At 41.9% G+C, this 26,719-nt stretch overlaps 1 protein-coding gene across 13 annotated transcripts in view; it reads right to left on the bottom strand.

Moving 5' to 3' along the window:
* Positions 1 to 1,217: 1,217 nt before the first annotated feature.
* Positions 1,218 to 26,719, bottom strand: part of RAPGEF2 (Rap guanine nucleotide exchange factor (GEF) 2) — a 188,833-nt gene continuing 163,331 nt past the window's right edge. For 11 of the 13 annotated variants that reach the window (XM_010836094.1, XM_010836093.1, XM_010836098.1 and 8 more), the window contains 14 exons: positions 23,591 to 23,748; positions 22,738 to 22,978; positions 20,453 to 20,836; positions 18,219 to 18,430; positions 18,003 to 18,126; positions 17,365 to 17,388; positions 16,056 to 16,279; positions 14,237 to 14,437; positions 10,253 to 10,405; positions 9,267 to 9,341; positions 7,840 to 8,065; positions 6,751 to 7,310; positions 4,281 to 4,559; positions 1,218 to 3,250 (listed from right to left, as the gene is read on the bottom strand). In XM_010836094.1, coding sequence (XP_010834396.1) covers positions 3,222 to 3,250; positions 4,281 to 4,559; positions 6,751 to 7,310; positions 7,840 to 8,065; positions 9,267 to 9,341; positions 10,253 to 10,405; positions 14,237 to 14,437; positions 16,056 to 16,279; positions 17,365 to 17,388; positions 18,003 to 18,126; positions 18,219 to 18,430; positions 20,453 to 20,836; positions 22,738 to 22,978; positions 23,591 to 23,748 — 2,890 coding nt within the window. In that variant the 3' untranslated portion in view covers positions 1,218 to 3,221. The remainder of the gene's footprint in view (positions 3,251 to 4,280; positions 4,560 to 6,750; positions 7,311 to 7,839; positions 8,066 to 9,266; positions 9,342 to 10,252; positions 10,406 to 14,236; positions 14,438 to 16,055; positions 16,280 to 17,364; positions 17,389 to 18,002; positions 18,127 to 18,218; positions 18,431 to 20,452; positions 20,837 to 22,737; positions 22,979 to 23,590; positions 23,749 to 26,719) is intronic. The other 2 variants (XM_010836104.1, XM_010836105.1) reach the window with 2 other exon arrangements.

The raw sequence follows: 26,719 nt of genomic DNA, 5'->3' as shown, positions 1-26,719 counted from the left end.
CAACTGAGTGACTGAACTGAACTGAAAACATAAACACGTAAGAACAGGCATCATGGCTGACTGTCATTTTCCTTTATTTTCAGCAGAATACAAAAAATGATTAAGAGGTTATTCTTCAAAACATTAGTTCCTTAATATTTTTCTGAACACATTAGAGAAGAATAAGCTTTTAGAATGACAGAAATTGACAGCATGGGTTGCTGTTGTGATAGGGTATCCCTGAGCAAGGGTTTTTACAGTGAACAGCTGATGGTGGCGAGCACATGAGAACACAGGTGTCCACACAGGGCACCTGCATTCTGAACAGGTACAGCTGAAGCTACAGAAATGGTCTTAATTCTCCAAATTGTTGTGGTGGCCAGATTTTCACAAGACTGCACAAATGTCTCAGTCAGACTTTTAAGTTTTGGCCATCTTCCCTTTAGCATCAGGACTGAAGTCTGCCATCTTTCTAGACGCCCTCACATTTCCTCTCGTTTTGCTTAACTGACTCTCACCTTTTTAAATATAAGTGCCCTTCTCATAGACTTAAGTATTATTCAGACCTACATTACATTAGGACTCACAGACAGAACAAAGATATTTGATACACTCTTTGTTGCTATTTAGTTTCCAAGTCGTGTCCGACTCTCTTGTGATCCCACTGACTGTAGCTCTCCAGGCTCCTCTGCCCATGGGATTTTCCAAGCAAGAATACTAGAGTGGGTTGCCATTTCCTTCTCCGGGGGATCTCCCCGACCCAGGGATCAAAGCATGTCTCCTGCATTGGCAGGCAGATTCTTTACCACTGAGCCACCAAGGAAGCCCTGATGTACTCATTAGAACTTCCAAATTACTCGTTAGGTTGTACTAACTTACTGGTCATAATCTTGAATGCCAGTTTAAATTCTCCGAGGTCCTATTTCTTAGTATATATATTGGGAATTAAAACATTACATCCTGCAAAGATTTTTACTTGAAAAGAACTGGGAAGAGATAAATGCTATGTAGATATACAATGATACCATTTTTCACTGAATTTCATTAAACACTATGAATTCTGGACACATGAATGATCTTATTTTCTACTAACATGAATGATATTAATTTCTTCTCTCTTAGGCAATGTCATCTGTACCTCCTCAGTGCCCTGAGGACTTGCTCCTGCACAGCCCCAAGGGCTTTCTCATGCTTCAGTTGGAAAAAGCATGCACGAGTCATTAAGAATACAGACAAGGCAGTATGTTATATTTATTTATTTTCCAGCTTGTACAAACTGGATGTAGAAGCATAAACATAGTACATTTCTACCATTTTCAACAAAAATATAACCAATATGTACAATTATTGTATTAAAAATACAAAAGGGATACAGACTCCACCAATGTCTTTCTAAAAGACATACAGGTACAAGTAGTATCAAAAGTATGAGGAAATCACCAGTTAATTGTACATTCTGCACTTGACATCACAGAGCGAACTGAGGTTACAGTCCTATGTTCTACGGTGACTTAATGCTTAGATAACATTTGTGCAACTTGTGTAGAGCGAGAGTTCTGTCTTTCTATATGCACATGAGGTCCATAGCCTAGAGAAGAAAACTGGCAAATAATGCATCTTACATGTAAAATTACAAATGCATCATTGACAATGTAATATATAAGCAAGTAGACAGATGCCATGATACAGGAGAGAATCATTAAATAAAGCAGACATTGCTTTGATACAGTGAAAAAACACTGCAATTCGACTTTTAAAATTGGAAGCTATTTACGTTTATCTACTGATCAATATGATCAGCTGAATTTAATGGAAAAAAAATCCAAGACCAGCAGTTCCTCACATCTGAGTACTACTCGGATTGGCAGCCTTCACTTTTCCGGAGTCTGTGCAAAAACAACACAAAAATAGAGTGGAGGGTTCAGTCCTTCTGGGGTTAATAGCAGCTGTGAGCAGGTGGTTGCTACACTCAGGCCTTCTCCATCTCAGCGTCCGTAAAGCCACTTACGGGTCAGTCTTTGGCCACCAACCTGCCTTGCAAAGGCTGGCGGATCGCACCGGGTTTTGGACCTTTTTGATCTTTTTCATGTTAAAGGCTCGTGTGTTCCCTCGTGCCGATCGATCGATACAGGGAGGCTGTCTTGAAAGAGCAGTATGAACGGCTGGCGTTAGTGCCAACACCCCAAGCTGCTTTCACTGCAATGCTATCCAGTTATAAACGTTTCTCTTTAAAAACAAACAAGAGAAGCCCTAAAGCTAAATGAACAGAAATCAAAGAAACATAATTTAAAAAACAGGGGGTCTGCCGTCCGTCTCGATGGAGCAGGGCACGCCCAAGGGTGACGCTGCCCTGTGCTCCATAAGGCTCAGACACAGGACGCTAGGGTCCCAGTCCCTCCCCGGCCATGTGCAAACAGTTTGTACAGTAGAGCTCCAGCCCCTGGGGAAGGAGGGGCGGGAGCCCTGTGATCTAGGTAATTGGCTAACATCTCATGCTTCCAGGATAGGGCACTTCTGGGGGCGGCCAGGACACAGGAAGAGGGGCTGTGCCCCGCCTCCTCTCTTCCTGGTGTGGCCACACCCTGTCCGGCATATTTGGTTTTTGAGAAACCCAGGCTGGCAACCCTACTTAAAGGTTCAAAATAATACTGTAATCATTAAATGGGTATAACATTTACTCTCTGAACACAATCTTTAAACTCATTAAAAAGGAAAAAAAAAAAAAAAGAGGACATTGTAAACAAGCGGACGAGCACTGTACTCAAAGGATTTCGTTTTTGTTTTCCTTGGTGGGTTAAAGGCCCCAAGTAGTTCCGTGGCTGACTTTTCTCACGATTCCAATGAAACCAAGTGCTAGGACTGGATTGAAATCTAAAAGGGAGATTTTTAAAAAATCCTTCCCGGCGTGGGTAAGTGCAGCCAGGTTGAATCATCGGTGGCGATGACCTTGGAATCTGGAATGATGCTGTGTTACGTGGCAGGCAGCGACGGGGAGCTCGGAGACGGCTGCACTGTGCATTCAAGCAACGAAGTCGGAAAAGTGCCAGGGCGGTTTCTTCACAGTATTTCACATGCAAAGGGGACAGGAAGAGGGGTCAGGAGCCCCATGCTGCTTTTAAGGCAGGAAAGGAGGCAAACTGGTCCACCATCCTCAGAGTGTGAGTTCCAAGGCTCCGACGCTAGGGGGCGTCTTCTTGTGCTCTCCTTTGGGCGGTTGACTCGGGTCCAGAGAAGCCCGCACCTCAAACAGCAGACACTTGTTCATCTTCTGCTAAAACAACCGTGAAAGAAAGAAGGAAATCAATGAGTAAGCAAGTCATTTTCTTGTGCTTAGAGAGAATACATTCACCGATATGCTAAATAAAAACACCATAGCTATTTTCTAAGTCTAGGTCACTATACTGCAGCTAGTCGGACACGACTGAAGTGACTTAGCAGCAGCAGTCACTTACAAATACTCATCTTTTTTTCTCCGTAATGATTCACAATGAAAAGTTTAAAATAAAGTATATTGTATATTTACTGATTGGAAATTCACTGACGGTAAATTCACTGAAGTGAAGTAGCTCAGTCGTGTCCAACTCTTTGCGACCCCGTGGACTGTAGCCCACCAGGCTCCTCCGTCCATGGGATTCTCCAGGCAAGAGTACTGGAGTGGGTTGCCATTTCCTTCTCCAGGGGATCTTCCCGACCCAGGGATCGAACCCAGGTCTCCCGCACTGCAGGCAGACAGTATAAAGCAGCACGTGACCTTTTATAGTATACACTCACACATAAAGTCTAGAAGGATGTATAACAAAATGCTAATGGTGGTTGTCTGTAAATGACAGGATTATAAGTAATTTTCATTAATTGTTTTGCTTTCTTCTATAACAATTTTTTGCAGAATAACATAAAAGCAGAAGGGGGAAGGGGTGGCACAGTCTGCCCCTCTGCATTCCCACCCCAAAGTGGCCAGCTGGGTTCACACAGAGAAGGCATAAAAAGCTCTAGAGAAGTGGGTTTTTCTTCACTAAACTTTCATTTGGAACTTGTTACAAGTCCAAACATTTTCCCAGAAAACTGAGGATTAGGGAAGGAAAAGGAGCCATGCACACATGTTATTACAGGGGACCCCGCTGCAATGTTTAGTTATTCCTCAAGTTTCTTAGGAAGAAGCAAAACGCAGCCCAACTGCGCACACTAGGTTAGGGGTATGGGGTGTGGAGCCCTGCATGGGGAGCATCCGGAGGGAGAGCAGACCAGCCAGGATCGGGGATGCTAGAGGTGGGGCACAGGGGCGGGTGCGGGGGCGCATGTACCGTCCTCCTCGGCGGTGAGGCCCGGGGGTGCACAGGGGCCGGCGCGTGGGTCACCATCACCAGGCCGGTGCCACTGCGGCCTGGGGGCAGGCCTGGCGCTGCCTGGGGCGGGGGGTTCGGCCGGCCGGGCCAGCATCCTGGACCGCTGCAGCGCCACAGTGTAGTCCGGCGGTTTCCGGGCCGGGTGCGGGTGGGCCTCTGGGAAGTCAGTGATGGGGATGCCCACGTAGCCTGGTGGAGTGGGCGGCGGCTCCCGGTAGCGGCCCTCCTTCCTGGCTGCTGGGAGAGAAAAGGCACTGCAGTCAGCATCTAGGGAAGCGCATCCTGGGCCACGCGCACTCATCCAAAAGGATGAGGACCACGATCAACAGTGTGCCTGTGTAGCTGCACCTAGGCCTGCGGAGCGGGATGCGCGGGTGGTGCAGTGGGAGGCAGGACCTCTATCAAACTGGCTATTCACCGGTCATCTCTGGTGGCACAAGTGACTAAGCAATCTCAGTATCTGTAACTCTAACCGGGTGACTGCAGAGCGTCTCTGCTGGTCACAAAGTAACCAACGCCCAACCCTGGGGTTTACTGGAAACACCAGGCAAAGAAAGGCGCCCAGGCCCAGGCCAGCAACCCGGGAGAGGGGCCTGGCCAGGCAGGCTGTCACCCTGTGCTGGGCACCCACCCTCACCAGGCAGAGGATCAATTCCATGTTACTTTCAAGCCTGGGGTCTCACTTCGGAAAACAGGGAGTCAAAATAAAGTTGGAAAAGTGTACCAAAAATGATGCAAATTTCAAAACTTAAGATTGTATGTATGTAAGGTATGTATTTTTTCTTAAAATCCTTTTATAGTAACTTCATGACATAAAGGCAGGTGAAGGCCAAGTTTTCTTATATTGAACATTCTAGACTCAACTGTTAGGACCTTAGATCATTCTTTCTTTTGCAGTAAAAATTGCGTGTATTAGTTTGTTAAAGTGCTTTTTTACTTGTAATTGTCATGATATGGAAGCATTCCAAGTGTCCATCAACAGATGAATGGATAAAGAAGATGTTATACACACACACACACACACACACACACATACACACACTGGGATATTAGTCAATAAAAAGAATGAAATAATGCCATTTGCAGCTACATGGATAGACTCAGAGGTTATCATACTAAGTGAAGTAAGCCAGATAAAGACAAATATGATATCATTTATATGTGGAATCTAAAAAGTAATACAAGTGAATCTATATACAAAATAGAAATAGACTCATAGACATAGAAAACAAATTCATGGTTACCAAAGGGGAAAATGGAGAGGAGGGATAAATTAGGAGTTTGGGATTAACATATACATGTGTATAGCACAGGGAACTATATTCAATGTCTTGTAATAGCCTATAATGGAAAATAATATGAATATATATATATATATGAATCACTTTGCTGTACACTTGAAACTAACACCATATTATAAATCAACTATACTTCAGTTTTTAAAAAGTGCTTTAAAAATTGCAACCTAAGAATAGGTATTGTTTTTTCCTTATTCATCTTGAAAAGACAAATTATATACCATATTTCTCACTTTGTATCCTATAATGCATCCCTACACTTTAATCATGCAGATGTTGAGCATGCCATAAAGAATATATTCTGATAGGGTTAAGGGAAAATAAGAGACCTTACAACAAAAACAGCAGCAGCAAACTGAAAGTGACTTTCACGTACTTAGGAATTATTATCTAGGCACTAGTGTTCAGTGTTTTGCAGATATTTCCTTTAAAACTCACACCAACTGCACGGATAGAAACTATTAAACTCATTTTACAGATGAGGAAACAGACACCATTTAGTGACTCACCTAGTGTCACAAAACTAGGACAGTGGCAAAGCACCGATTCAGCACGACCCCAGCCAGCCTGACTCCCAGGCTCTTACTGATGACATTACCTCTTAGCACCCTCCCCACCATGTTCTATCCTGTGCAGAGGGAATTTGTGTAGCAGAGAAAACAGCTTACCTACATAAAAAATATCAGTAGGAGATTTTTAAATATGCAATGTGTAAAGTTCTAAATACAATTCAAGGGAACAAAATAGAATAATAAAACATTTAAAACCGATTCCAATTAAACAGAAAAACTTCCTCCTCTAGAGAGAATGACCACCCTTTCTGGTAACTTTCAGCCTAGATCAATACTAGAGCAGAGAATACCCATAACGACAACCTACTGATCCTGACAGCTACAACACATGGAAGGTTTCCTGTGCTGCAGAGTATTTATAAGCACTAGCGCGCAGAACGTGGGCTCTTGTAACCATCATTCACTTCAAAATGCTGAGTGCACTGCTAACTTGGAAGCCCTAAGGGGCAATGGGTGGGACAGAACGAGGAGAAGACCCACAAACACATACTTTTACTTTTGAAATAAGTCAGGGTGCAGCCATGACCCACACGCGACAGAGCCCGGCGGTCAGCTTACCGATGAGCCCCTTGGCAGCACTGGGTGTCACGGCTATGTGGGCAGCCATGGCGGCAGGTTTGGCTTCCTCTGCGGTCACGGCTGTCATGCTGCTGCTGTCAGCGTCAAGGGAAACGTCCTTACCCCCCCTTCTCTTGATGGTGCCCGTGTCCCCTTCCGAGTCCTCTCCCCAGTACCCTGTGGACGAGGCCCAGCTGGCCCGGGACTGGGCCTGATCGAGACTCTCTCGGCTCTGACTCTGCCTGCTGTACTTTGCACTGTGGTCGGGAAACATGATTTGGTCCATATGGCTGCTCGAGGCCCACAGCCCTGCAGCATCCCCTGGGTAATCAAAGTGAGTGTGCCCAAAGGGGAGCGTCTCCCAGCTCCTCTGGTGCTGGATGGTCTGGATGTTATCATGGGAGCCGCTCGAGCACGACGTCCAGCTCCCCCGGCCACTGTCAGCAGCGTCCAGGGAGGCTCGGTCCCCCTGGTCCTGGGAAAGCTCCTCCGTGCTGGGGGAAGAGATCACGGTGGCTGCAGCATACAGGCCCCTGCTCTCAGACAGTGGTGCACAGGAACTAGGCGGCCGACGGGAAAGAAAAAGGAGAAAAGAAGATGAGAAGGAGAGGCAAGAAAAGAGCAAGATTAACTAATCAATCTACAATAAAACCCCCTTTTCCCTCAAAAGGTGGCTTCCTTTCCTCCCAGGAAGAAGATGAAGGCTCCACCGACAGCAGCCACTCTGCCCTGTTCAGTCTCCTCCCCCTGGCCCTTGCAATGTCAGTACACTGACACAGTGCGGAAAAGAGCAACCAGTTCTTATAATAAAGGAAGCTTCCCCTTACAGGGCTCACCACAGTCTGATTATTTTGGGAGGGCAGCTCATACAAAAGGACTGAGACACATCCCAGAGTTTCCCCCTGCCCTCAGCACAGAGAAACGGATCCCGGTGAAGACCAGCCCTAACTCGAAAGCATTCTGCCTGGCAGAGACAGCACAGCGCTTTCAGGAAATGCTGAGCATCAGAACTGGGATGGGAGAGCACCCACCACCTGGGCATCACACATAGTAAACAGCAGTGCACATGTGGAGGACAGGAGCCCCTACCCCAGGCTGTACTGGTCAGGCTCCACCGCCGGCCGCCTCTCCAGCCGGCCTGAGGCCAGGCTGGTCTCCACGATGCTGACCGACGGCCTCTGGCGCCGCTCGTCAGGCAGCGAGACGGGCAATGAATCGAAGGAGGAGTTGCTGACGATACTGGATCGCGAGGAGATTTCGCTGTGGCCGGAATCTGAGAAGTTATCCACGGTGCCACTCGGAGCCAAAGTGTAGCCTGTGTAGGGACACACCAGTCCTTAGACACTGAAAGTTCATAGCGTCCACAATGCAGGCCACAGAAGTGGGGACTAAACACTCTACTTGTGGACTGAGATATCGCAAATTTTTACTCAAATGAATTTTAGCGTGTTTAATGAACGTTTAGAGGACGAAAGAAAACGCCATTATATGAGCCAGGAACTAATGCAGAGATTATGGCATGACCTGACTCATCTTAGCACTCTTAAATATAAATTATACTACACTCATCTATACAAATGAAACTATGAAGAATGACTAGGATCATATTTAAAAGTATGTTTTTTTCCTCAACCTGAAAAGTGAGCAATTTTGCCTTCAATGGCATTATTATTTTTTAGAATTTTATGGCAGAGAATAACTCCATTGGGAAGATCCACATTATAAGTGGACATATAGGAATAATAAATAAGACCTGAAGAAGGTATCTTTGGGTTTTTGCCATTTGATTTTTCAACATTAATAATATATTGGATAAATCACATAAAAGCCAATTGTTTTGAAGGATTCAATGTACAAAATCTCCACTTTCTCCCTGGACCATCACCATGTCTAAACAAATGTCCATTTTCTGGTATGAAAGACACTTAACTCTCCTTTGTTGCTAAAAACAATTCTGAAAGTCACAAAGGAAGAAAGGCTTGTCCTGACATTTTTAACAACAACAAAAAATTCAAATCTTCCTTCTCAGTACTCGTTTCTTTTTTAGCATTACTAAGAATCTAATGCTACTTAAAATACTGATTTTATATGATTATACGTGTACAATGCAAAATTTTCAATGCCACCTACCTAATTAAAAAAAAACAAGAAATCTAGAACACCTAAATGTTGCTCATTACTCTCTAAAGAGTATTTTCTCATCGTTTCAGTAAATTATGAATTCCTGATTTATTTTTTTAAAGGTTACACAGGTCTTGATATGATTTAATGTGTCCATCTATGAAATGTCTTTTATAAACCACACTATAAGTTCTGACAGACAAGATTTCCTGAACAGTCTGCCCAAAAAACACCTGAGAAAACCATCACTGAGGTGGTGCCCTGGACACGTGGCAGGAGAGACTGTTTTCCTCAGCTAATGAGCCAACTCCTGTCCTGCTCCCTGGCTCTGGCTCTGTAAACCCCACCTATCCCATAGGTCCGTGGTGCATTGTTATTCTTGTTCCTGTTCTCACTTCCAAGAGAAGAGGAGGAGCTGGTTAAATCCAACTGCCCGGAGCCAAAAGATCTCAGCTGACTGCCACTGCCACCTAACAAGGGACGAAAGAAGAGTTCAGACACACCCACCGAACACGGACTACAGACTGATACCACATAAAATGCACAGGTATCCAAAAAAGCTAGAAAGTCAAGCAGGAACGGTATTTGTTGTACCAGTGAACTCTCACAATGGATTAATCTCTTTGGCCTTGTCTAGTGAGAATGGTCTGGCCGTTTATTATGGACTTATGCCCATTCACTGAAAGGGTAGGGGGTGGAAATAATTCTGAGGTTAGGCAGCAGAGAATTACCTAGTATTTTAAGATAAGAAAGCATTAATACTGGAAGGCGAGCCTGAGTGTCTAAAATGTAATCTCTTTAAAAATAAGACAAGATAGTAACAAAAAAGATAATCAAGACCTGTGTTAATACAATGAAAAAATAAATCAGGAAAATATTAGTTTTTCTTATGTTTATATAGCCCTTTACTCCATAATTAATGCTATATAATCATATTTAGTTAGAACTGTTAGTATAAAAAGAATTATTCCCACACTTATAATCAGTAAAAAATGAATTATAAAAATTATAATTATAACATTACTAAAAATGAATTTTATATAGTTATATAAGCTTAACACTATTTATAGTTATAATATTAAAGAATACCAAAATTCTTCAAGATTTATAAACTGAGGAGAAAAAAATCCATTGGGTGTTACACATCAGGTCGCTTTTGTTTTTCTGGTTGCAACTTGTGGGCTTGAGGAACCTTAGTTCCCTAAACAGGGATGGAACCTCGCCTCAGCAGCAAAAGTTTGGCATCCTGACCACTGGACGGTCAGAGAATGCCCAAGGTCATTTTAAGTGACTATATTGTCAGAAATGATGGAATCTCTAACTGGAATTTATCATGGCTGAAAGAACAGGTCACCAAGGAGAACATAAGTCACCCAGTCACCTTTCCGTGGGGAGCTCTGTGGGGAGGTGGGCGGAGAGGAGAGCTGGGAAGACGTGTTGGATATCGTGTCTTCTGCTGGCCTCCTATGGCGCTCCAGGCTTCCTTCTTCAGACAAAGAAAGAATTTTCTTTAAAGCTTGTGGAGAGTTGATGCCTGGAAGAGAAAGAACTTCAATGTGCAGAATAACCGGAAGAACCCAAACACCTTTCTGTGCCAAGACTTCATATTCTATTCTGTTGCAGGCTGTCTGCAGTCTCAGAGGTCTGTGTGCTCTCCCCAGGTAAACTGAGGTACCTCACAGGAGGCACCAGGGACCGCAGCACAGCTTCTGACACCCTCGGGGACGAGAGAGGCTACTTCCGGTATTCCATGCTAGGTTCTGAATCTTGGCCACCACATTATTCAACAATATGTTGGGCAGCAATGAAGACAAAAAAGAGACAATCTGGAAATACTTTAAGTTAGCATGAAAGCAGTGCAGCTCAGAATATTTATCAGAACTCAAGTTTGGGTTGGAAAGAGGTATTTTGGTGTTGGAAAAGCTAGCGTGTGGGAAGTGGGAGTGATGGTAGGAAAAGGATTGAGCCAAGAGGCAAAAGAAGTAGCAGGAAAGAGACTGAAGGAGCATTAAGGAATTCCTCACTAATATCTGGTCAATAAGCAGATGAAGGAGCAGCAGCAGGAGGGGACCTTGAAAGTGCCCGGAACCAGAAGTTGAGGGAGAAGGTGTCTGGGGGGAGCCATCGAGCACCAAGTGCAGGATCAAGCAGGAGGATGTAAGGCAGAAGAAAAAGGATTCCGTGTGCTAGTATCAGGTGGTTTTCCCTCTAAAAACTACTTTAGATGTGAGGAAGTCACATGAAGAGATTCTTACTAAGTCTGTAGCATTATTATGAGGCACTCTCAATTACCATATTTTGAACAACAAAGAGACCTAAGGAGAGGCATTAGAGGCTGAAACTACCTCAATTAATATTAGTTTAGTGGGGTTTTTTTGGCTGTGCTGGGTCTTCACTGCTGTGCGTGGGCTTTCTCGAGTTGAGGCCAGCAGGGACTACTCTCTAGCTGTGGTGTGGTGGCTTCTCATTGTGGTAGCTTCTCTTATTGTAGAGCAGGAGTCTAGGACTCGTGGGCTCAGTGGTTGCAGCTCCCAGGTCCCAGAGCACAGGCTCGACAGTTGTGGCATCCAGGCTTAACTGCTCCAAGGCATATGGAATCTTCCCAGGTAAGGGATCAAACCTGTGTCCCCTGCATTGGCAGGAGGATTCTTAACCACTGGACCACCAGGGACGTCCTTAAATATTTACTTTTGTCAGCTTGGGTCTCAGTTGTAACATGCAGGCTTAGTTGCCCTGCAGTATATGGGATCTTAGTTGACCAGGAATCAAATCCTCAGCCCCTGCATTGGAAGGCAGATTCTTTACCACTGAACCACCAAGGAAGTCCTTATGTTAGTTTTGATGTTCTCAGACTTAACAGAATCCATTAAAAAAGGAGGAATGAAATTTAACCAAGATTTAATCCTTCATTTCACCTCATGTAAGTGTCTGATACTACTTTTTAATACAATCTTTTAAAAATCATTTTTCAAGCAATCTTTTAATTATGCATACAAATAATAATATACACAGGATACATCAAAACACTAGTTACACTAAAGCTACATGAATAAATAGCTTTAATTTGGAAAAAAAATTCCCAGACAGCATCACACACAGAATGAAAAAGTGCTGCCTTTGAACAATGCAGATGGATGTGAAGATGCTATGCCTCAGAAAACTGTTCCACCCTGAAAGTACTTTGATGACAAAGACATTAAAATAAGAAATGCATGAAGGAAGACTTCCCTGGCAGTCCAGTGGTTAAGACATAGCCTTCCAATGCAGGGCTTGCAAGTTTGGTCTCTGGTCATGGAGCTAAGATCCTACCTGCCTCATGGCCAAAACACCAAAATATAAAACAGAAGCAGTATTGCAACAAATTTACTAAAGACTTTAAAAAATGGTCCACATCAAAAACAAAAAAATTTTTTAAGTGTATGAAGTATTCAGAATAAAACTTGGTTCATGAATGGGGGTGGTGGGTGAACTCAGCAACTCTAAGTTAATATTTTATAGTATGTGACTTTAAATGTTTATTAAACTCTCTTAAGAAGACACATAACTATTTCATCCATACTCCTGAAGCTCATAAATTCAAATAGGCCTAAAAATATTGGAGGGAGAGTCTCCTTGGGAAAGGGGGGGATGACTCTCTGTTAGGTGTGCCTCCACGTGGAGTAACAGGCTGTGTGCAGAAAAGAAGCAGAAAAGAGGCAATAGAGGTTGACTTGCAGGAGTACAGGGATATTCATAACAGGGAAGTGGAGGGACTTCCCTGGAGGTCCAGCGGTTAAGATGCTGTACTTCCACTGCAGGGGGCTTGGGTTCCATCCCTGGTGGGGGAACTAGATCCCATATGCCACATGATACAGCCAAAAAATAAATAAAATTATATTTAAAAAATAACACAGTGGACAAAGGAACATTAATTCAGTTTGTTTGTGATAGAGGCAGCAAAACAAATATTTCGAAGAGGAAAATGTCCCATAAAGGGAAGATATTTCACTTTTCCCCAATTCAACAAATGGGACACCTGCTGATCAGGAGGAAGGAGCCAGTGACAGAGTACTCATGACAGAGCACATGTCACAGAGCACTCGTGACAGGGCACACAGAGCATCTAGGACTCCTGCCTGATGCATGGACAGCCTGCAGCCGGCCGGGAACTGTCCCAGCTACCAGTACCCTATTCTGTCAAGAGTCAGCTCTGCTGCCAGTTGTTTTTTAAAATTTCTTTCCTTTTATTAATATTGTTTCCTGTCACACAGACACACACACACATATATACAGACAGAAAAAAGAACTAGAACATTTTATGAAAAATAATTTTGCTCCATTTACATAAAAGGACTAAACTAGTCCATACTTTACTTTTAATAGGAAAGATGAAGCTCCTGTAACTGGAGCTGACTATTTTCCTCCCAAGTTACAGAACTGATGATTCAACAAATGAAAGTTACGCCTCCAGACAAATCATTTCACTTAGAAATATTCTGCCTAAATTCCAGCAACTCATTGATCGAAAGGTTAAACTAGTTTAAATAAGGTATATGGGCCAAGCAGCTTCTGTACTTGCTAAAAGTTAAATGAGTAAAAGCCCCATGGCCTGCCTCTGCCCCCATCGCTATGACAAAGGAGCATGACTGAATGAGATGCTCTATAAAAACAGTTCTTCCCACTAGCAAAAGTAAAGTTTAACTTCATCAACATTAATGTCTTATTAAGAGGGGACAATCAGGGAAAACTCAGGTATATCAGATGAGGTTATCCAAAATAAGCACTGTTCCCTAATCTGAGAAGCAGGCGGTGAATGAACAGTGCCAAAAGGGCGTGTGGGTTGTTTGCATTTTTGTCGAGTTGTGTGAGTTGTGCGGATAGTTTGGAAACTAAGCCCTTGTCGGTCTCATTGTTTGCAAATATTTTCTCCCATTCTGTCAGTGGTCTTTTCATTTTGTTTATGGTTTCCTTTGCCATGTGAAAGCTTGTGAGTTTGATTAGGTCCAATTTGTTTATTTTTGGTTTTGTTTCTATTGCCTTGGGACACTGACCCAAGAAAATGTTGCTATGATCTATGTCAGAGAATGTTTTTGCTTATGTTCTCTTCTAGGAGTTTTATGATGATAGGTCTTAGGTTAAAGTTTTCAAGCCATTTTGAGTTTTTTATTTGTATGGTGAGAGGGCACGTTCTAACCTGACTGATTTACATGGGGCTGTCCAGCTTTCCTAGCACCACTTGAAGAGACTGTCTTTTTCTTAATGCATATTCTTGACTCTGTTGAAGATTAATTGACCGCAGTAATTAACCCAACTTTGTAATTCAACTATACTTTGATAAAAAAATAAATGGGGGAAAAAAAAAGAGGGTGTGAATGGAGTCACCTACCGAAAGGTGGGAGGTCCTTTACGGGAACTTTCTTCCGTGAAGGGTAAAGGGACACGGCGGGAACCTGCAGTCCCTGGTTGAGTTTGTGTGGCGGCTGCGGCGGCTGGGGCTGCGGCTGTGCTTTCGGCTGCAACCCCGCTCTCGGGGCCACTGGGGAGGTCTCCGATTTGACAGGCTTTTTGTCAGTGGGATTCTTAGGCACTGGTAATTGTTTGGTTTGAAAATAGAACAAGAAGTTGAAGAGGTTAGTGGCCACATATAAGATAATTATAGAACTGCATGAGCGTTTTCTGCAGTTAGAATACAGAAATGTGTATCTTTTTTCCTGTTCCTCATAAAAAGGACAGAAACAAGGGCAGGGGGAGAACTTTTGTTACAGAAAAAAGGCACAGCAGGACAAGATTTACTTTATGAAGCTAGCCATCTCAAAGGATGATTAGACTATTAAGTACCACATTAAAAAAAAACTGTGGATAGTTTAATGTTATGTCTATAAAAAACCCAAATATATTATAACATTGTAAGAGGAAAATTGTTAGAAATTATTTTCCTAAAATGGTACCCCAAATCCCATGATATGTTTTAAGTTAATGGATAATATTAGCTACAATCTTTTTACTACCAAATTCTCTCTCCTATGGGTTAGAATTATCTACGTTGCTAATAGCACTCAGTACTGCTTGAGTATTATACTGAGTGTATAATTCCATGGCAGATAGATGGCAAGCCAATTTAACAGGGCAATCAAATGCTGTATTTAAAGTGTATTAATATTCAAGACAACTCAATGACATATTTGACTTCCTCCGTTTTACACATTAAAGGAGCTTAAATAACCTGCCTAAGGTGGCATTGTTAGGACAAGGAACAAACACGATTTTAATTCAGACCAATCTGACTGCTGAGGACAAGCTCTTCTCCATGATACCTGGTGCTTTTCTAGTACTTGGGTAAATCTAATATAATAACCTGAATCGTCTCGATCATCCAGCATTTAAACTCTGTAGAAGGTATCTTCAAAATTGCCCATTGTTGTTAATTAGTTGCTAAGTTGTGTCTGACTCTTTGTGACCTCATGGACCGTAGTCCACCAGCATCCTCTGTCCATGGGATTCTCCAGGCAAGATTACTGGAGTGGGTAACCATTTCCTCCACCAGGGGATCTTCCCAACCTAGGGATCGAACCTGTGTCTCCTGCACTGACAGGTGTATTCTTTATCACTGAGCTTCTTTATCACTGAGCTACCAGGGCAGCCCTAAAAGATCCCGAAGTGAATGGAAAATGCCTCTGTCTTACAAATACAAATGCCAAGAGAAAGAAAGCAGCCCCCATTTCTCACCAGGCCAGATCTATGCATTAGGCTGAGCTGAGGTTCCCTGTGGAGCAGAATTTCCGCTGTACGTGGCAGCTGAACTGACTACTGGGTGCCTTCTGGGCAAAGGGGTAAGGGGCAGCTAGTACACCTCGGTCTGTGCCCCTCCCAGACCGCCCATCATACTTTGCAGGTATCTTTGTGAGAAAACAAGGGATGGGAATGGGCGCTGCACCTACCCATGTGTCCCTTGCCTGCACCCTGGTGGCACTGGGATGAAACCAAATAAGCCAGTCACCCTGAAGTAGTCTATGGTGTCATGGTCTCCACGCTAAACCCCACTGGACACGAGCCCAAACCCAGGACTGCGCTGTGTGCTGTTAATTACAGGAAAGGCTAGCGTGTCTCAGGATGCTATGTGCCCCTGCAACCTGCCCTGCTGTGCTGGCACAGGAAGCCTATCTGCATTCCAACTGGACCTGCAGCCACTTTAAGGAGAAACTCACGTGTGTTGGTGGCCGGCTCACACTGCAGGGATAGCGTCTGAAGACTCTCCTCATCCATCTCGAGCTCCAGGTTGGACAGGTACTGCTTCACTTTGCGAGCCATCTGGGCATCTTCATATAGCTTTTTGGCATTGAGAAAGGAGCTACGACGCACCCGCTTTTTATGCCCACCTGTCTGAGCAACATCTAGCACGGTTGCGTTTGTACTACCCTGGCTGAGCGACCTGGAAGATGAAAAGGCAGAGATGCAGCTCGCTCCAGCACAGGGTCACCGTACCCACAGAAAACGTGCCAAGACTTCTCTAACAGTCTAGTTCAAGAGGCCACATGCCTCATTCTGGTAAGTAAACTGTCACAAAGGAATATAGAATCATATCATATTTATATAGATTAAAATATAATATATAGATTTAAATGATTTTTTTTCAAATTAAAAAGAATTCTACATACACTATATGTATACATATACGTTTGGTACTTGTTCTGTTTGAACTAAAATTCTACTTTTTTGCCTATAGAAAGCATCCAAGGCAGTTCTCTTGTAGAAGCCAGCAATTAATAATTATTATATATAAAAGCTCATGCAAGAATACACAGTTACAATAATTAAGAGTGACATTAAATTTATTTCTTCTAAAAGGGCTGTCTTACATAGATTTAAAGAAATTTACCCACAATGTTCACAATAGTTTTCTTATTGCTTGGGTTAAGTGTAGTGAGTTTTTCAAGTAATATGGTCAATTTGTTAATAAAATGGTCATGCAAATGTAAAAACACATGTACAGGAACTAGCATATGAGTTGTTAAGAATTATTTTTGAAAAGGACTGGTTTATAGAATGAAAACAGTAGTTAGCTGAGCTGTAAAAAATTTAGTTTTAACATGTAGGGGCACCTTCTGTATTACATAGATTGACTTCACAAAAATCTGTGCAACAGTATTTAAATTGCACAATTTTCCCTTCTAACATCCTTTCTCCCCTCACCCCAGGTTAGACTTTTCTCATTTCAAAACACACAAATTGTATTAAAATTAAATCTTTTTGAAAGCTCAGGAGTAAGGCTTGGCCTGTGGTTCCCCAGAACAGTCATCAGTCATTTCACAGCTCTCATGGGTCATGACCTCAAAAGCAAAAGCCCCAGTAGATTAAACTTGAAGTCAGTTTGCCAACTGAAATTCTGCTAGAGCAAGAGGGTTAAGAAAAAAAAATGCAAAAATGCAAAGCGTCAGGAAACACAGCGGGTAAGAAAAACACAATGCCATGAGCAGGATGAGAACTGTGTGGGTGTGCAGTGCCCCCACCACTTACCCCAGACTCCTCCACTTCTTCTTCCTGTAAGTGAGAGCCGTGGAGGTTGAAGCATGGGTGTAGAGAGAGACAGAGAGATCACAAGCTCAGAAAGAAAGGACCAGACTTCTGGATAAGCAGTACTAGAAGCCCACAAACCATAAACTGCATAATCGCCTCACGCACACACATAACTGGACCAGCAATAGCTTTCTGGCTCAAAAGACAAATAAAAGTAAATACTCTGTTGTAAAGACTTTTTGTTCTCTCTTTCACTGGATTCATCATTTTTGGCTACACTGACAGCTCAATCCATTGTGTGGACAGTGAGACAATACCACTTGGATCATTTACATATTTTAGTTCATACTATCAATTATGCCTTTTAGCTCTGTAAATCAGCATTCTGAAAAATAAGAATAGTTGTGTCTCATGGTCAATGAAAAGTGTCTGAGGGACAAACTGTTTTCACTGACAGCCCAAAGTGCACCAGATGTGGAATCAGACAGTCATTCTGAATTACAGCTCAACGGAGATTCTGTACACACCCTGATAAATCTCGCCACAGATGGATGTATTCAAAACCTTCTCTCATTGATTAGGAAGCTCTAAGCTCAACCTTCTCTAACCCCAGGAACACTGCTGAGGGAGACACTCACCGAGTCCTGAACATGAGGGCAGGGTCCATGTTCACAGAGGCCATTCGGCCAACGTGACGTATTTCCTTTGCAATCATTCTTAGCTTCTCAAAATTGACCAGCCCGTCAACCTTGGAGTCATTCCCTGTAATTGGTAAAGAAGGAAAGGGGAATCACATGGCATTCATCCTATACCTCCACCGGTGGAGACAGAAACCTTCCAACTTATATATTTACCTTCATGAAGGAACGTAAGATCCTTCTTGATCACTGGGAACAGGGGGATGATAGGAGGCTGCAGGTTCTGACTGTTGAGGACATTGCGGTATTTTGCCATGTTTCTGGAAGGATCAAACAGGTCTTGGAGATCTTGAAACAGCTTTTCGTATTTATTGGGAAGTTTCTCCCAGGTAGTTCGCAGTCTTGCCACCGGCGCCAGGTTTAGGCCACTGAGAGGGAAAAAGAAAAGGGGTATAAAATTAAATGACTTGTCCTATTGAAGGAAGGTAAGAATGTATTGCTTATTTATTAACACAGAACACTTCTGCATGCATGCTGTGTATACACAGGAATGTACAGGATTCAAAGGACTATTAATAATTCTGGGTAATGAGAACTGAAGATGGAAGCAGGGACAGGGCCTTGGGGTTTTCCTCTTTTTCCGTTTATAGCCTCTGGTCTGTCTACTGCAGGCAGAACTACTACAATGTCAAGTGTCATGAGGGCAGCGCTGTGTTTCACTGCATGATCTCCGTACATCAAGTACTTGGCACCAAGCAGGCATTTGATAAAGCAGATTAACAAATATCCTGTGACACTGGGTCATTTGTAGAGACGTGGATGGACCTAGAGTCTGTCGTACAGAGTGAAGTAAGTCAGAAAGAGAAAAATAAATATCATATAATACTGCTTATATGTGGAATCTAGAAAAATGGTACAGGTGAACCTAGTTCTAGGGCAGGAATAGAGATGCAGATGTAGAGAATGAATGTGTGGATATGAGAAGGAGGGGGATGAATTGGGAGATTAAGACTGACATATATTAATAAACACTACCATGTGTGAAATAGAGAGCTAGTGGGAAGCTGCTGTATAACACAGGAAGCTCGCCTCTGTGCTCTGTGATGACCTAGAGGGGTGGGATGGGGAAGGAAGGGAGGGAGGTCCAAGAGGGAGAGGATATATGTATCCTTATGACTGACTCACTTTGTTGTACAAAAGTAAGGAACACAATGTTGCAAAGCAATTGTACCCCCAAAAATACGTATATATATATATATATCCTATGATAATAATTTTAAAGCTATAAGAACAATAATAGTATGATCAAATTCTTAAACAGAAAAAATGACTAATTTAATCATCAGCATCAATTTTGTTCGTTGTTTCAATCTGTATTTTCTTCCAGCCTCTAAGCACTTAGAGGAGAAGAAAACTAACATTTAGTAGGCATCCATCTGCCCTGTGCAACTGATGGAACTCTATACACATCATACTATTTAGGTTACTTGATAACTCTTTGGGTCATTGTTATTTTATATAGAAATAAATTGACATTCAGAGAAATTCAAATAATTTGCCCCAAGTCACAGAGCTAAAAAAAAAAGGCAAACACAGATTTTCTGGGCTTTAAATCAGCATACAAGGTTTTTTTTTTAAACTGAAGTACAGCTGATTTACAATGATGTGTTAGTTTCAGGTGTACAGCACAGTGATTTGTCATATATCAGTACACTCACATACACATACATATATATCTGTTCTTTTTCGGATTCTTTTCTGTTACAGGCTATTACAAAATACTGAGTATAGTTCCCTATGCTATACAGTAGGGCCTTGTTGTTTATCTACTTTAAATATGTTAGTTGCTTGGTCGAGTCCAACTCTTCGTGACCCGGACTATACCCTGCCAGGCTCCTCTGTCCATAGAATTCTCCAGTCAAGAATAGTGGAATGGCTTGCCATTTCTTACTCCAGAGGATCTTCCTGACCCAGGGATCAAATCCAGGTCTCCTGAATTGCAGACAGATTCTTTACCATTTGAGCCATCAGGGAAGCCCATTTTATATATAATAGTGTATATATTTTAAACCAAACTCCTAAATCATCCTTCTCTCTCTCTCTCCCATTTGCTAACCATAAGTTTATTTCGTATGTCTATGGGTCTACTTCTGTTTTGTAAATAAGTGCATTTACACATAGATATATGTATTTAGGTTCCATATATAAATGATACCATATGATATTTGTCTTACTCTGTCTGACTTTACTTAGTATAATAATCTCTAGGACCATCCATTATAAGAGACTTTAAATAAAGCGTTACAATTAGGATTCAGAGAAAAAGAATTATTCCATATGATGCAATTAAAAAACTACTACACTCCTACAAATTGTATGGCTTTCCTGGATTGATATAATATTTTTTAACCTGCAAACTGAATCAACTCTTACAATGAACGTGCTCTCACCTGATGATCGCAAACATGGAGTTAAAATTCTTGCACTCCCTACAGTGCAGAGCTATCTTGATGAAATGCTTAATGATCTTCATCCTCTTCAGCTGGTTTGTCTCCCGCAGAATCTCAGATGCTACCCAAAACGTCTCCTGGTTAATGACTTCCTCGAATGTCTTCAGGTTGGCACAGCTGGTTTTTGATTTGAGCTTGAATAAGTCATCGATGTACTCAGTGGGCTCGATGTTGCGGAAAAGCTCGAAGTTGCGCATGGAGAGCTGCGTGGCCACCTCCACGGTGCTGAGCTGCAGCAGTGAGATCTGGCTCTCTCGCAGCAGCTCCTGTGCATCCTCATCCGAGCAAAGGGTTTCCGTCTCCATGTTGTTTTTCAAGTAATACCTGTGAGAGACACAGAATCCAAAGCCTGAGCAGCAATCTCAAAACATTCCTGGAAAAACGCTGCTGTCTACAGAACAGCAATGAGAACGTGCTGCTGAATGATGCAGGGACTCTGCTTGGCAGACGGAGGAGGCAGTGGCTCCTCAGACGCCAGACCACAGAACCCCATCCAGAAGCCACTGATAGAAGCAAACACATCACATGGAACTGCATTTGTATCAACTGCAATCCATTTTCTACTACTCTTCCTTCCTTCTAGATTATTATTATTATTATTTTGGCTAATAAGGACAGAAAATAGCTGAACTTAGATAATCGGTTTAAATAAGGAAATGGGATCCAAGGAAGGAAGTGAGAATCCAACACAGAGTGACCACTCTGTTCCCTGGAGATTCTCTGTGACTACTGGTCCACCCAAGTTCACCTATTTATTTAAATACCAAAGGAACCTGTAAGCCATTTGCCTCTATTTGATGCTATGAGGAGAACGATCCTAAGACGGACTTTGACTTTCGAATATCTGATTTTCACAAAAACCCTACACATAAGTGGGGTGTGTGTTTTTCCTGCTTGTCAGATGAAGAAACAAAGGCTCAGAAAGATGAACACCAGCTGTAGAGAGAGCACTCAGGGTCACTGCGCCTTTCTCTTTGTCAGCAACTTGTCCAAAGAGAATGCAAATGTTTACTCTGTTAATTTTTTTTTTTTTTACCGATTTTATAGAAAGATGCTTTCTTAAGCCAGACTCCATAAAGGAAGAAACAGAATGAGAATTGTGGTCCTGTCAAACTGGCCTTCTGCATATTTCGCCAAAGCTGACGTGACAGAAGACACAGACCTCGGGGCTTGACAGTCATAGATGTTCTCAGCTTTGATTACTCATGAAGCCTGTGATGTGAATCCATTTATAATTTTGTTGAGCAATGACTGTGAATCAGGACTCTGCACCTCAGTGGAGATCTGGAGAACTCCATCATGATCACAGACAGATCAATGATATTTAAATGATAACAAGAAAAACGGACACTACCTACCAGAGTTGGGGCTGGCAATAAAGTGAAAGTGAAGAAGAGCAAGAAAGTTATAGCTGACAGAAAGAAAACAGAAGTTCGGAATGAATTAAATCAGGTTTAGATGTTTAACACAAAAGGCAGGAATACAATGAAACACTCCATATGATGAGAAAAAAAGAAAAAATGTGATTTATGAAAACACTCATTTTTCAGAAAGTGCAAAATCTAGTCATTATACGAAAGCCAAGACATAACTAGTTTTCCAACTTTCCCTGATTTGTGATTTGAGAATATCAATGGAAACACCATTTAAGAGACACAAAACCATCTGAGAGGCTGACAAAACCCCATACAATGTTTTCCTGCAAATACAAGGCAGCAGAAGACCAAGCCCTGAAGCAACTAGGCTTTCGTTCCAGTGTTAAGGATATTTCATTAGTGTCATGAACAATAATAGGCAGCTTTAGCCAACCACACTGTCATAGATATCTCCACCTAAACAAATGGAGCTCCTAGAAAAGTCAGGTAGGCAGAAGCAAATGGCAGAAGACGGTGGAAGGTGTGTTGTGAATGTGCATCTCCCAGGAGATGGCTGTGCCTTTCTGCCAGCCCCATGTCCTGATGGGAGCACAAGCACTGGTGAGCAGCAAGGAATGGTCAGGTCACAGCACTCTTGTTTTGCACAAGTTCCTAAGAGATCCTTGTGAGGGTCAACCGTCTACTGTGTGCATTCCCTTTGATATGGCAATGCTCAGTGAATGAGGCAAATCTTCTTTTTAATCTTCAGGGATACTTATTTTAAAAACCCTTCGAAAGTGTTCACCGGCCATTGGTGTGGGATTTGGGGAGGTGGGGGTAGAGAAATCCAACAGGATGAAGAACGTCTACCTTCCGCTCAGCTGTATTCTGTCAGCAAGTTTGGAAAGCTGATCTGGAAGCCTTCTTTGCTTGATCACTCCCTCTGGTGTGACAGAGACTTCACAGAGCGAGTACTGATCTGGGGTGGCGGTCACGGCAAACTCCCGGATGGCCTGAACGACCACTTCCTTCGCCGTAGTGTCCTTACTGATCATGATGTATCGGCTTTGCTGGTCAGCCTTGAAAACCCTTAGCACTTGATCTGGCAAATCTGGTGGAAAGAAGAGTCATATGTCAGTAGAAAGGATTTAAGTACATGGTAATAAAATTAAACAAAGCAATGTGAAAAAAATTCTCAGAAAAGACAATGCTAAACTTCCATCTCTCCCTTACATCAGCAATTCTTCTTCAAAGATTGATTCAGTCAACATACAGGCACACTGAATGAACACATTTGCCCTAGGATAACCAAATGATCCACAGACAAACAGATCAGATCACAATAGCAGCAGTTAAAGTTGTCAGGTTGGCAGCAGAAAGGAAAAAATTTAAATCTAAAGTTCATCTTTATTATATTGAAAAATCCAGGAAGCTGATCTAAAATATGCCTCTTACTTTTTATTTAATATGACCTGATAATATCTGCATGATACTATATTAACTTCATTTTATGAAAGGGAACATCTGAGAGATCCATTTGCTTGTGGGCATACTAAATTAGTCTGAGTAATAATAAAAAAACCAGTTCCAACTGTTTGAAATTTAATCATGACTTTTAGCATCTGACAGAGTCCATGCCAAAGCAAGAGAGATACATATAGCATTACCATTACATTAGGGGGGGGAAAAGAGAAAAAAACAAATCTATACGAGTGGTGCTCACCAGGAGTAGCACTGAAGTCTAAAATGCGATGGTGTGACTGCAGTAAGTCAGGATTACTGGACGATAAGGTTCCGCTGACAGGCAGTGCAGTTGGGATGTGCTTAGTCTGCCTTAATCCTACTATGCTGTCATCTTGAGACTGACCAATCCCGATATCACTGAACCAAGAAAAAAGGTACAAAATAAATGATCAGCAACTTAAAAAGTTATGACTCACCAATAGATAGTGCACGGTTTAAGAACTAAACCATATTTCAGAATACTAGCAGTTAATGTACAAATATTAATAAATTTGATTGTAAATTACAAAAGCTGCTACTGCTTGTGTATCCAACTCAAGTGCATGTTTCTCTAAAACCTGTCTTTTTAACTAGATGAATCATAACGAGTATTAGTAGTTTCTGAGTTACAGACATATATTTAAGAAAAGATAAGTCCGAGTTAGTCATGGAAATAGAGTTAAGAAAAAGCACATTTTAAGAAAGGCATTTAGTCACTCAATTGATGACTTCTGCCTCAGAATGATAAGTTGTTTTATAATCTTATCTTTAAGAACTGAAGAAATTGAGTAAAATGGAGGAAAAAAAGTCCAAACTGTCCCAATTTCATCCTCCAGTGTTTCAGAGAGATAAATGAGATCACGATAGAGTCAAATGTAAAGAAAGCCTGACACAGACATTATTTCTTAATTATATGGAGCATAAAAAAGTAGTGGTGCATGGTGACATTTCTTGGCACCAAAGAAGAGGCAGTGGAAATCCAATGACTCACTTTTACTTTTAACTCTCTACTTAAAATTTCTAGTTCTAGATTTAAGCTCCAAGAGTACTGCTTACTATTGATAGCTACAAACTCACTTCCATTTATAAAAGCCTGGGCATAACTCTTGAAACATGATTTAATAATACATAAAAACTATTTCTAGATTTGAAGGGCCAACTATTTCCAAAACAAAACATCAGAATAAAGCAGTAAGTACAAACACAAAATTAACAGAACACAAGCAAATGGTTATAGTTCTGACCAATTTCTATAAGTACCTTGAAGAGAAAGAAGATCATACTACGGTTGCGACATAAATCAAGGTGTCATAAAATTAAGATGCAGCATCATTACGTTTTTAGACATGACAGCTTGATCATAATACCTACTACCTACCATTTTTAATGGCTGTGCAAAAGAAAGAAAGAAAGAAAAACCTAGCAGCATTCTTCCTTTTTATTTGGGAGAGAAATGGAAATTACAAAGGTAAGTAAGTAAGGACAAGACTTGGGATGATGTTAGTATAAATTCTTCAAAACTCTATGTGAACATGGTCCACAGATCCCACTCCTGGGCATATATCTGGAGAAAACACCAATCTGAAAAGACATATGCACTCCATTTACATTTACACTGCAGCACTATTTACAATGGCCAGGACATGGTAACAACCTAAGTGCCCATGAACAGAAGAATGGATAAAGAAGATGTGGTATACACACACAATGGCATATTTCTTAGCTATAAAAAAGGAAGAAATAATGCCACTTGTAGCAATATAGGTAGGACCTAGAGATGAGCATACTAAGGGAAGGAAGTCTGATGAGAATGACAAATCTACTATATTGCTTATGTGTGGAATATTAAAAAAAAATGATACAAATGAACTTATTTACGAATCAGAAATAGACTCATAGATATAGAAAACATATGGTTACCAAAGGAGAAAGGGGAGGGGGAGGAATAAATTAGGAGTTTGGGATTAACATATGCACACTACTATATATAAAACAGATAACAAGGACCCTCTGTATATAGCACAAGAAACTATACTCACTCTCTTATAATAATAAGGAAAAGAATCTAAAAAAGAACGAATACACAAACATATATACTTATAAAACTGAATCACTTTGCAGTACACCTGAAACTAAGAAATATTATAAATCAACTAGATTTCAATAAAAATTTGAAAAATTCTTAGCTATATTCATAACAAAACTATATTTCTATTTAAGTGCATAGAGGTATGTATATATAGACAAAAAGGATTAATGTCCATTAAAACATTCACATTATTAGTGGAATTTTATCTTTCAACCTTATAAAGCAGCCTTTACTGCCCAAAATATGAAAGGTCATACAGGACTCGAGACAACTGTGTGGACTCAGGCCAAAGACAGAGTCAACCGGGCTCCTGTGGCGCAGATGCTATCAGTACTGGTCAGACACTCTGGGCATCCCCCAAAGGTGGCCTTCTTCTTTCCCAGCAACATGTCACACCCAACATGGTGATCTAACACTCTACTCTCACCTATGTGTCTGCCATCCAGACACAAGAGTACTCCTGGATTGAAACTGTGTTAAAGTACATATCAGGCTCAGAAAGGTCCACCTCTGAGCGCAGCCTCTTCCTGCTGGACCTCTGGAACTCTGTCATTGTTACTGAGATTTTTTTGACCTTGGTTAACTTTGTATGTAGTCTGTTGGCTTATTCTCTCTTTCCTCTGGGTTCAGCAGTGTTTCTCCACTTACTCAACAACTGGACCTGAGCTCTACTGTCCTCTACTGTCCTCCCCCCTCTACTCACATCCCTCTACTAGGGCTGTCCTTGCCAGGTGGCCACCGTCTGGCACCTTAGCTTCTGTGATACTGATAATGTTTGAGAGAGAGAAAAAAAAAAAACAAAAAAAACAGTATATCTAGAATATTTATCTGCTTGACTACTTTGATAAGCTTTGTTAGAAAAAAAAAATCTTTGTAAACATATGCTGATTATTAGGAAAGATTTGCAATTTTCAGGCAAGAGTACTGGAGTGGGGTGCCATTTTCTACTCCAGGGGATCTTCCCGACCCAGGGATGGAAGCTGCATATCCTGCATCTCCAGCACTGGCAGTCAGAATCTTTACAACTAGCACCTAGGAAGCCCCAAGTAATGACTACTATTAAATCAAGTCTCTGCTGCTGCTGCTGCTAAGTCGCTTCAGTCGTGTCCGACTCTGTGCGACCCCATAGACGGCAGCCCACCAGGCTCCCCCGTCCCTGGGATTCTCAAGGCAAGAACACTGGAGTGGGTTGCCATTTCCTTCTCCAATGCATGAAAGTGAAAAGTGAAAGTGAAGTCGCTCAGTCGTGTCCGACTCTTC

This window comes from Bison bison, unplaced genomic scaffold (genome assembly GCF_000754665.1).
Source record: "Bison bison bison isolate TAMUID 2011002044 unplaced genomic scaffold, Bison_UMD1.0 scf7180017864060, whole genome shotgun sequence".
Lineage (NCBI taxonomy): Eukaryota > Metazoa > Chordata > Mammalia > Artiodactyla > Bovidae > Bison > Bison bison.
The sequence above is the reverse complement of the archived record's forward strand: the minus strand, read 5'-3'. Positions and strand labels throughout refer to the sequence as shown.